This window comes from Merops nubicus, unplaced genomic scaffold (assembly GCF_000691845.1).
Source record: "Merops nubicus isolate BGI_N331 unplaced genomic scaffold, ASM69184v1 scaffold34248, whole genome shotgun sequence".
Classification (NCBI taxonomy): domain Eukaryota; kingdom Metazoa; phylum Chordata; class Aves; order Coraciiformes; family Meropidae; genus Merops; species Merops nubicus.
In genome coordinates, this window is record NW_008624301.1 from 34,532 (window position 1) to 46,016 (window position 11,485).

The 11,485-nt window shown below is 36.6% G+C and overlaps 1 protein-coding gene across 1 annotated transcript in view; it reads left to right on the plus strand.

Annotated features, from left to right (window-relative positions):
- The window catches only part of FAM83B (family with sequence similarity 83, member B), a 41,309-nt gene extending 30,129 nt beyond the window's left edge, over positions 1-11,180 (plus strand). The window contains exons 2-4 of the mRNA XM_008945349.1: positions 376-540; positions 6,545-6,669; positions 8,822-11,180. Coding sequence (XP_008943597.1) covers positions 376-540; positions 6,545-6,669; positions 8,822-11,180 — 2,649 coding nt within the window. The remainder of the gene's footprint in view (positions 1-375; positions 541-6,544; positions 6,670-8,821) is intronic.
- The last annotated feature ends 305 nt before the right edge of the window (positions 11,181-11,485 follow it).

An 11,485-nucleotide genomic window follows, 5' to 3' on the forward strand; every position in this document is an offset into this window, starting at 1 on the left:
TATCTGTTTGGGGGTTTTTTATGCACACTGTACTTACATTTTGATGTTTTAATTTTTCCACTGGATTTCTATTGCTGTTTCCCTTTCCTTTTCATTAGATTTTCTTTTCCTCATATAATACATCACTACACACACAAACAAAACTTTTTGCCAAACATCAGTACTTGACAAATGTCACACAAGCAATCACCTGACTTCTCAAAAAGAAGATCCAGTGGTCTTGAATAGTCTTCCAAGTTAAATGGTTCCATGTGGAAAATAGCAGAACTTTTTGATGTGTAAAAAATATTAGTGTGTTAGCTGCCCAGTGCAAGCTTCAATTAAAAGTTTTATATGATAGAATACAATAATCTGTGTCTTTTCTGTTTTATTCAGGTCATTGCCATTGTTATGGATATGTTTACAGATGTAGACATTTTTAGAGAAATTGTGGAGGCATCTGCTAGAGGGATTGCAGTGTATCTCCTGCTTGATGAGTCAAACTTCAGTCACTTTCTGAAAATGACAGAGAAGCAAGGCTGCCAAGTTCAGAGACTCAGGGTAAGGCTTCCTATGTTCCTGTGTGTGAACATTCGCTACTCATTCCTCTTCAACTAACTGAAAAGGGACTTTTATTCAAAATGTGGTTATCAAATACTGATTTTTTAAATTAACAATAAGGTATAAATAGATAAGCTCTCAGCAGAACCTTCTCTACAAATATTTTTCTCTTCAGAACAATTTTTGTCTTCTACATGTGTCAAAATGAGTATTTGATTAAATGACATAATTTTTCATATATTATTTACAAAATAATTTTCCATTATTATGTATTCAGGAATACTATATGTTTGAAAACTAGGCTTCTTTTTGCTTTCCCTTAAAGTAGAGTGCAAATAGTTATAAAGCTTATGTAAATTAATAAATTGCATACTTATGCTTACTTTATAATCTTTTTCTTGAATGGTATTATGTATTACAATACTTTAAAAGGCCCAAGGTTCTATTTTATTAGTGTTTTCCTGAAAATCCATATTATGTCTGTCTGCATCATGTCTTAGCGAATATTACTTTTGTATGTGAAATGTGTAATTTTGTCCTTTAAGGAAGATAACAAGATGTCCTGTACTGCCCTAATAGTTAAGAGGGACTAAATACAAAGCATAAGCTGCATTGACCTAAAGTAAATCCTTCATAAATTCTTCTACATTTACTGTGCTGTAGAGAGCACTAAAGAAGTTCCAAGAATGTTGCCAGAGTTTCTTTGCAAAGCTCTGAGCATTGTCTTGGCTGAACTCCTGTATAGTTCTGTTTGCAATTCCTTCTTTCTATAACTAGTTAGGCCATGTTCATGCCAGGTAAAAATTTTATAAAAGCTCTTTTTAGAAAAAGAGCATTTTAGGAAACAAACATTTTAAGATATAGGGAGATATGGTGTAATTGTGAGGATGAAGGTGACTTCTTGATAGGATTTAGGAGCAAACCTGTATTTTATACCAATTTTTGCTCTGGAATGTTGACTTAGGTCCTTAAAAATATTCCCACACCACTTTCTAAGTGTCTTTCTTTTGTGTGAGTGTGTGGGATTGCCCTCTGCTGGCCTAATACACAGAGCTATGGGAACTTCTGGAAAGAAAACTTAAAAAATGTGGTTCTGTGAACATTGGTCATGATTGCCTTCATGAAGTCAGTCGTTGGCAATATTTCCATACTCTAGAACTTGATATACCGCCATTTGCTGATTATTTGGGTTAACTATGCCATAGAGGTTGACAAAAGTGATGTATGTCTTTATGGCATGAGTTTTAGCCTCCCAAAGTAAATGAAATTAGCAGCATGCATTTCAAGTGATATCTCAAAAAAATGCCGTAGTATACATTTTCAAATTAATTCTGTGTAACATGTATCTACAGCTGTTTTGAAAGCTTAACATCTTTTGGGTGGATTCAAGGTTACCTTTTTAATATAGCTTTATAGACCTACAGGTATTTATAGTGTGGTTGAAAGAATTAATGTACATACATTAGAGTGGGTTTTGTATGGATTAGTGTGGATTTGATGTGTGGACTTGGACTCGCCAGTGACATTATGTTTTATGTTTCTGTTTTGTAATGACGGGAGAAATAAAATGTCTTTTCTCTGCAGAGTTTAGTTAGAATACTTAAAGTTTTATCAGAAGATGAAAAATACATGCCGAAGAGCTAAGCAGTAATCCTGTTGTATGCTGGGTTTCCAGTTTAGCTTGTAATAAAGCTCTTCAATTAATGGTCTTCTCATCCAAGTGCTACTCCCAGTGACTGTTGCTCTGGGAATAGAAGCTTACTACCCCCACAGTAATTCTCTGGTGCCTTTCTTGAGGGTGAAGAGAAACTGCAAGTGACTATGAAACAAAAGTACTTTGGAGAAAATGTCTCAGTTTCCCTTTTTCCCATCATCTCTAAGATCACAAGGTTCCTCATGAGTCAGCACCTGCAGCATTGGTCTTCTTACTCTCTGGCATGATTTGGTTCAGTCTTGCAGAAGTATGGCAGACAACTGTCATGCTATGTGCTCTTGTTGAGGAGTTTGTGTAAAGCTTTTCTGACTCTATGCCTTCACTAGCTCTTTTTCTCTTCCTTTGAATCAGTAAAAAATGAGATGCAGTGATGAGCAAAACTGTATTTTTTAATTCAGATTTACAATCCAGTAGTCTGCTGTATGGGGAAAAAAAAAAAAAAGAGGGCTTTATTCATAAATCTACGTTAAATATCTGTGCAGACAGTTTTCCTCATCTGTAGTCTGTCTTCGTATCACAGCAGGTTTCCCTCTATTGAAAGATACAACTGAAAAAATGGAGAGACTATATATTCTGTCATTATTTTGTGAGATCTGTACAGGAGAATATGAAATCAGGGGTTTGCTAGGAGCTTTTTGAATCTTTCCTACAGCGTTTTACTGATGAAAATAAATATATAATGTTGAATTGTACTTTAAAAGCTTTAATCATGCTTATGGAGCTCTCTCTGGGAACATAGTGGTGCAGTTGTACATCAAAAGAGGGTAGAGTTTGTTTCCTCTTCATCATTCAGGTGTCATTTAGCTGGATAGCTCTGATGGCTATCTCTAAACTGCAGCCACTGGATGTTTTCAATGTCCTTGACTGTCCTACAGCCTGCTCTTGGAGGAAGGAGAAGATCCTGTGTCTGGCTTCAAAACCGTCCTAAAACGTTAAGTTCTTGATTAAGGTGTTTTTCCGTCTACATCCACTAGCAGTCACTGACAAAAACGGGTTACAGGACCAGACACTTTCCTTTTGACTTAATATGGCTGATCTTACATGCACTTGTGTGTCCCATCAGCCTAGATTGGTCCCTTCGTGATGTGTGGGTTTGTTGGTTTCTGGTTTGCCCACAGTTTTCCTCTCAGGATTCATAAATGAGTTACTGCTTTACCCACAATGATGCAGTGATCAGTGACATGCTACTGTTAGTAGGGGAGTCCTACATATAGCCTGAGGAGAGGATGAAACCAAGTAGAAAAGTGAAGCCCAGCATTTCATACTGCAATTCAGTATGTAAATATTTACTACTTCTAATCCTGTGAAATGCAATGTTGCTCTATCTCCTCAAATACTATCTTTATTTTGGGCAGTTATTCAGAGTATGCACCTGTGGCACCTAACTAGAGGGTTTGAACTAGGTGGAGAATGGCAGAACAGGAGGAAAAGGAAGTGTTATGTGAGAAAGGTGAGCATGATCTCTGGCACATGCCTTTGTAATCCCATGTTCCTGTCTGTTAGTGGATGACCTACTGAGACAGGGAAAGATTTTAAGACTAAGGGAGCAGGACAGAGAGCTGCAGGAGGAATAATACTGAAGAGAAGGAGATGGAAATGGAGAACAGAGGAAGTAGTGAATGTGATTTTTTTAAAAAAAGAGCAATTTAATGTAAAGTTGTTTTATTTTTTTTAGATATGCCTACTTGAAGTTATATTTCAACTTATGAGTACCTAAGGCAAACCTTTTTTTTGTTTTGTATAGTATGATAATTTGTAAGACATAAGCTTTGTTTGTGTCTCCAGCATTCCAGATTCCCAAGTGATATCCTGTCCAATACCGATCAGGCCTTATCTCAATCAGATTTGATGTGTTTGACTGGCATATCTGTAGGCCAGCATTACTTGTTAAGGTTGTTTGAAAATGTATAAGCTGCCTCTCAAGTTACCTTTTCAAATTATAATGACATAAATATAATTTAATGTAGCCAAATATAAATATAAACCAAACATACAAATATAATTACATGGTATATAGAAACGGATAAAACATTGAAGCAAATGCAGCTTTCATGACTAATTCACAACATTTTACTTTACAGTAAAAGGTTTACTACTGTGATAATCTTTAGAATGGGTAAATTCCAGTATTTTCTACTTATCTTTTCAGGAATTACTTTTCCCACACTGTTTATCTTTCAAGTCAAATCTTTTTATTTCATTACTTAAAGCTATTAGCTACTTGAGAAAGGTTTTTTCCTTCAGTGGGATTGGCTTGTTCACAATTCCAAGAAAAAAAAAAGTGGAAAATTTGGGACATTGACTTTTCATTGATAAGAAAACTTGAAAGACATGATACTAGACTGTCAAAAGTGATTATCAGGTAGGGATGCAAAATTATGTTAATCTCCCATTCAATAATACAAATTGTGTTGTTACCGATTCTTTTTTTGCTGTTTCTGAAAGTAGACGTAAATATCCACCTCTCTCTTCATTTTTAAACTTTCTACCTTTTAAAATTTTACTTTTTAAAATTTCTAGATAATATTTATTTTGCTTGTCTAATTAAGGGATAAACTTTATGCTTTTAGCACATTAGCAAGACATTTAGGAAATGAACAACAATTTTTAATTGTTGTCTGTATATTTTAGCTTAGTTGCATTTATGTCAAAACACAGCTTGACAAACATACTAAATAAAAAAACCATACCAAATAAATAAATAAATATTAAAGGATTGGATAGCTTAAGTTAAACCATAATTTGCCAATTCATCAGCTTCTAAGTATAACTCTTGTCTCTTTGATTTTGTTTTTCTTTTGATCAAAGTTTTAAGAGACCAGCAATGAAATAGATACTGATAGTGCGTGTTATTTGGAAATGTGCTTTCATTTCATAGAGTTTTTCTCCTAATTTTTGGAATTTTCTGCTTGGAAAGATAAAGTTCATTGGATTGTAGTAGACAGTATCACTAAAACTCCTAAAACATCTATCCATAAGAACTTCATATATTTTAGGTAAATATATGAGGGGTTCCATAAACAACAGAGGTTTGTGTAACTGTATTGCAAACTCAGTCATACCTTAAAGACTGGAATTGTAAATACTTTTGTAAGCTTAAACATCTGTACAGCTTCCTGATGAGAAGAAGTGGAGAGGGAGGTGCTAGTCCCTTCTCTTTGGTATCCAGTGATAGGGTGTGTGGGAATGGTTCAAAGCTGTGTCAGAGGAGGTTTAAACTGAACATTTTAAAGAAGCTTTTTTTTACCAAGAGGTTGGTCAAGCACTGGAACAGGCTTCCTACTCTACTCTATCCCACTCAACTCAGCTCAACTCTACTCTACTCTACTCTAGTCCACTTTGTCCTCGCTGATTTTGCTAAATTTACCCTGTATACAATCTTACCTGTTTCGCTTCATGCACAGCCCTAATCCACCTGTACCTGGCCTTTACAGAGCACACGTCTGCTGTGATTTTCAACCTGTCCTTGTAGCAAGACATTCCTCTGTATGCACAAGTCTTACATTCCACTATTTCTGTGTATACAGTCTGTGTAATAATCATATAGATTCTATTTTCATACTGCCAATGCTAAACTACAGATTTAATTCCCACTGGAATACCTATAAATTACCACAAATTAGCAGTTTTAGAACAAATATTGCAAGGCTAGAAACTACTGTAAATGTTGTAAAACTGCTGCATAGAGTCTGTTCTACCTATACATGTTGTGGTAGTCTCTCTGAATTTAGCAATGTTATTGATTTCATGGTGCAAAGCTGTGTGAGAAATCTTACTGGTGTTAAAACTGCAAAGGATTCTGTCTCCTGGTGGTATCATTAAGTGGATCGTCTCAGAGTGGGGTGTCTGTGTTTATAGATATAGCAGCCTTGTTCTATTAAAAGAAGTGATCCTGGCTCTTTAGATGTTGTTGTCCCAATTAGCTGAGATGCTTCTAAATAGCAGACATCAGATGATGAAAATAATTTTTATTTTTTTTTTACAGTACAAACTCACTTTCTCTTGTCAAAGACTTCTTGTTCCAGAACCTCATTTCTGGGAGTGGTGGTTGTGGAAGAGCAGAATTTCATTTTCTGTGGCCTCGAGAACCTCATCAGTCTTCAAGACAAAGCAATAATTTGCTATTTTGGGTCCCTAGGGGACAAGTTTGATCATAGTTTATTTCCCTGCAGAGTTTATTGATATGCAATAATATGTTTCTTCTCCTACCGTACCTCTGACTTCTAAATACCTGGATGCTAAATATGGAATATAGTAAACCAACTAAAGTATTTCAATTGTCTTTTTCAGAACATGAGGGTGAGGACAGTAAAAGGACAAGATTACTATTCCAAAACAGGAGCAAAATTCCATGGAAAAATGGAACAAAAATTTATTCTTGTTGACTGTAAAAAAGTCATATATGGTTCTTACAGGTAAGATCAGTAACTGAGGTGTCCATAGAAAACCTGTCATCTCAGTACCTCTCCTATTGCAAATTTGTTTGTTTGTTTTCTATAGCTGACAATTCTTCTAGGTAACTCCAGAGGGAAATTTGGTTATCTTTTCTGTAATTTAACAAGTTATCATAGATACTTATTACTAACTAGCCTAACATGGAGTTATTTGAATTTTGAGACCCTGTGTTAATTTTTCACAAATATGAAATAAAGGATATAGCTTTTGCTAGAGTTGGAGACTTGCTAGAAAGAGAGAAAAATCCTGATTTTTCATATATTGTCTGAATTATTCTTGTTTAACATTCTTTCTGGAAAAGGCTGCCAAAATTATTTCATATGTCTCTTGGATAATTACTACTCATAATAATCTTCTAAAGCTAACATTATAGACTTATTCTGGTACTCTGTAGTGTGTCATGGTCAAATTCAGAACTTCCCAAGTTAGGTTGACATAGTCTCTCTTTATATTTGGCTAAGTTTCTTTATTCTACTTTCCATTTTGTTTCTAGTATATGTTTGCAAAGCATAGGCTGGAAGAACTTATAGTTTTGCTGAGCTGGAAAAAAACGTAAGTGAAAGCAGGGCCAGTTTTATCTTACACATTGTTTTCCATCTTTTCATGATGCACTTCTCTCTTTTGGCCTACTGAATTGGTTTCTGCCAGCGTAGTGCCTGGGTGCCAGATCCACACCCACTGACTTCCATAGATTTCCACCACCGTGAGCTTTCAAAAATCTGGCTTTTTATTTCCTCTGAGTCTCTGCCAGCCCCAAATTCAGACTGCTGTATATAAATGGAAGTGAGGTAAAGTTCATAAATGTAAGTGTAAGACAAGTTCATAAATGAATCAGTATAAGAAGAGTTTAGGGAGCATCTGCCTGCTTTGACAAATACACACAGTGTTAGAGTCTGTGAGAATGTGATAGTTTTTCTCATTTCATTTTGAAAAATAGCACTGCTTTTAGACCTAGCACCACAGGGGCTGGAATAATCAATTTCTGTAGAAATTAAGCTTACTTTGTAAAAGAATCTAGTGATTTATAACAGGATAGACAAGTATGAATTCTTGCTCCCTGAACTCAATTTAAAGTTTATTTTTTTGCAAATATTACAAAATACATTATTCTTAACTGTGAAAATTAATAGAAGAAACTTATGTAGCATGATCTGATTTAATCTCAGCACACTCATTACCTGAAAAAAAACCAAAACAATTTAAAAAAAACCAAAATAAAATCAGCAAGGTATTTGCATGAATGCACCAAACCTATTTTCTAACATCCAAAAGACAAATGCAAATAAAACATGTTTATTGATTTAATCTTTTTTTTTCACTTTTTTCATTAAAAGGGAATTGGAAAACAGATTTTTTTGTTGTTGTAATCTACAAAATTGCATGCTTTCGACACCATGATACTAGGCTTGTTGAAAAATCCTTAATGTACATGTTAATGTATTTTATCTCGTTTTGCAGCTGTTAAGTAGCTACTTAGCTTTGAGCCTGTGTTCAGCCTTTCTAAGTACAACAGGAAAGGGGAAAATTTCCTTGATCAGAATATCATTATTGCAATTACAGGAAACGTTCATGTCCAATCTAGTGGGCATAGTAGGAAATGTAAACTTTTTAAGCATTCTGAGGTGCATCTTTTTGAAAATGTGCTTAGAGTGAAGTACCTTCAGAACTGTTGAAACAGTTTTGCATATTATTTCAAATGTATTTTTTCACAATTTAACCACACATTAACATTCTCTGACTCCGGAGTAAATACAGCAGGTCTAGTCAATCCTGGTGTAGTCTTTGTAATTTTGCTCCATTAGGTATTGGTACTCCACTGTTCTACATTTGAATACTTCTTTGCAATATCCACTTCTTTTAAAGCTAATAAAGTTGTTACAGACTCGTTCCTGCTCCCACTGAAAGCACTAGAAAGTCACCAGCTGAGTCTGACTGGCATTAAATTAGACCTTCCAAATCCAAATTACATGAATCATGCCCACAATTTAATTATTTAGAAAGCATTTGTTCAAAACCTAGGTTTATGTGAAAGCTTTCTTATCAGGAAGGACCAGTGCAATACATCAGCGGAAAAATATATTCATTCCTAATGGTCATTTGTTCTTTTTTCAGCTTTATGTGGTCATTTGAAAAAACCAACCTCAGTATGGTTCAAGTTATCACAGGACAGCTGGTTGAATCCTTTGATGAAGAGTTCAGGACACTGTATGCCCGTTCTTCTGTTCCTAGTTCATTTGCCCCAGAATTAGTGCGGGCAAACAGTCGCAGAACGCTCTGGGATAATGATACATACCAACACTCCGTGTGTTCCTTGGCTTCAGTTTCTAGCCAAAGAAACCTTTTTGGTAGGCAAGACAACGTTCACAAGCTAGACCCTGTTTGTTGGAAAACTCATGGAAGATATGCAGTGAACGAAATAGATAAATACGGTTTGAGAAATCAAGCCTATAATAAACAACCATTTCATCCAGGTTTTAACATACAAAATCCAATCCAGCAGTATCAACCTAGTGAAAAAAATGAGCACTGGAAGAGACACAGTTATGCTGGAGAGAAACCAGAAAGGACACCTTACCTACTGCTTAACAGAGCTATGAATAGAGCAAACAATCCATCAAATACTTGGAAAATGCCATCGGATAGCCTCAGTATCGTTTCTTCGTTACGAGGAGGATATGCAAATAACCATAACACACCCCAGCAAAGTTTTGCTGATCAGTTTTCACGACCCAAGGTAAATCTTGCCGAAAGAAATTCAATTGTACGGCGGTCTTTTAATGGGACAGATAATCACATCCGCCACCTGCAGCAGAGGATGCCGACCCTCGAGCACACCACGAAATCCTTCCTGCGGAACTGGCGCATTAAGTCCTATTTGAACGACCAGTCAGATTGTCCAGTAGAGTCTAACGGGTCAGCCCTAGGGGACAGGTACGATAACTATGACACAGCTGAAAATATTAAAGCTCATGCACTGTATTCTCATTCTCGCTTGCGGTCGTCGTTGGTGTTTCAGCCAACTTTACCCGAACAGCAGGAAGTAAGCAGCTGCGCAAGCTCTTCAAATTCAACTATAATTGGGTCAGAGGGAAGTGCGACACCTAAAGGGACATCTAATCATGCTCCAAGTGTGGAAAATGGAACAGTTAATATTTCAGAAGAGCTTAGCACAAACGTCCCAGTTAAGTCAGATGCACCAAAACCCCACAGAATTCATCTCTCAGACAATGCAAAACCTAGCGTAAATTCAAATGCAACAGGGGACTCAACGTTCTACTTGTACACAACGCTTTGTGCAGACAAACATGCAGAAAATTTGAAGAACCTTCAAAATGAAAATATGCTAAAAAGGAGAAGCTTTCCCATGTTTAATTCAAAGTCCATATTAGACCCTGGTGCCAACAAACATGCATCCAGTTATGTTTACAGCACGTTGACTAGGCATAGACTTAAGGAGCCAGTTAGTCCAAAACTTCCAGAAGACACGCTGAAGAGCTCTAAAAGTTTGCACAGTGTTACCAACCACTTGCCACAGGAGGAAAAGAACCTCAAAGGAGAGCTAAAGAACCCGGCTGCTAGCAAGGCAATCTCTATGGCTGCTCTCGCTGAAGCTAGCAAAGAGGAGTCTTGTAAGGATTGCACATCAAAGAAAGAAAGTAAGAATTCCCCAAGTTTTCTAAAGAAAGGATCCCAGAAATTGCGATCGCTTCTTAATCTCACACCAGACAAGAAGGAAAACTTGTCAAAAAACAAAGGTCCTGCCTTTTACAGAATGTGTAGTAGTTCTGACACATTGGTTTCCGAAGAAGAGAATCAAAAACCAAAGATTTCTGAGAATAAGATAGATTGTTCCCCAAGGAGAAAGAGAAACACGTCATCAAATTCTCAAGGCAGCTTGAACAGAAGTAAAGAAGATGTCACCGGGAGCCCAGCAAAGTCTCCAAAGTCTCCGAAGTCACCAAAACCTCAAAGACCTCCATCAGATGAAAACAGTAAAAAATGTCCTCTCTTGTGTCCCCTTGAAAGTAAGTTCATAGAAACTGCAGGAGATGCTTCTACCCCAAGATTTAATACAGAACAGATTCAGTATCAAGACGTAAAGGAAATCACCACAAATACAACTCCCAAAAGTGCCCCTGTTTCTGCTCTTCAAAGAGCAAGTTCCATGACACCACACCTGGCGAGCGCGAAACGCCAAGAGGAGCTGAGGCCTCGTTTGAGTGAGAGGCGTGTCTATAGCCGCTTCGAGCCCTTCTGCAAGATGGAGAGTGCCAGCCAGCCGGCCGGGAACGCACCCAACAGCAGCTCACATCTCGCAGATATCAAAAGCAAGACCTTGGGGAACAATTATGGCAGGAGTAATCACATGGTCAGCTACAACTCAACTGCTTACCATCCATTGCAGCCTAATGAAAATAAGCTGAGAGGATTTATGCAAAAGTTTGGGAGCTTCCTACACAAAAGCAAGTAAAACTTTTGCTGATTATGTTGAAATACAGCAAGAGCAGCAAAGCTGGACGTAATCTTAACTGGAGAAGACTGATGGGCAACTCTTGTAGAGCATATTTAGGTTTCTTCTTGGGTCTAGGACATTGGAATGAATGTACATATTTTATATAATTATCTTCAATTTGTTATACTTAAGTCTACTGAAATTCTGAGTCCAGAGATGCCTCAAGAGAGTTGTTTATAGTGTTTATATTGTAAGAATAATTTTATACATTTTCCTTGTGAAGAAAATATGTGCTAGCATATTATAGGATTAAGTGTGAGGAG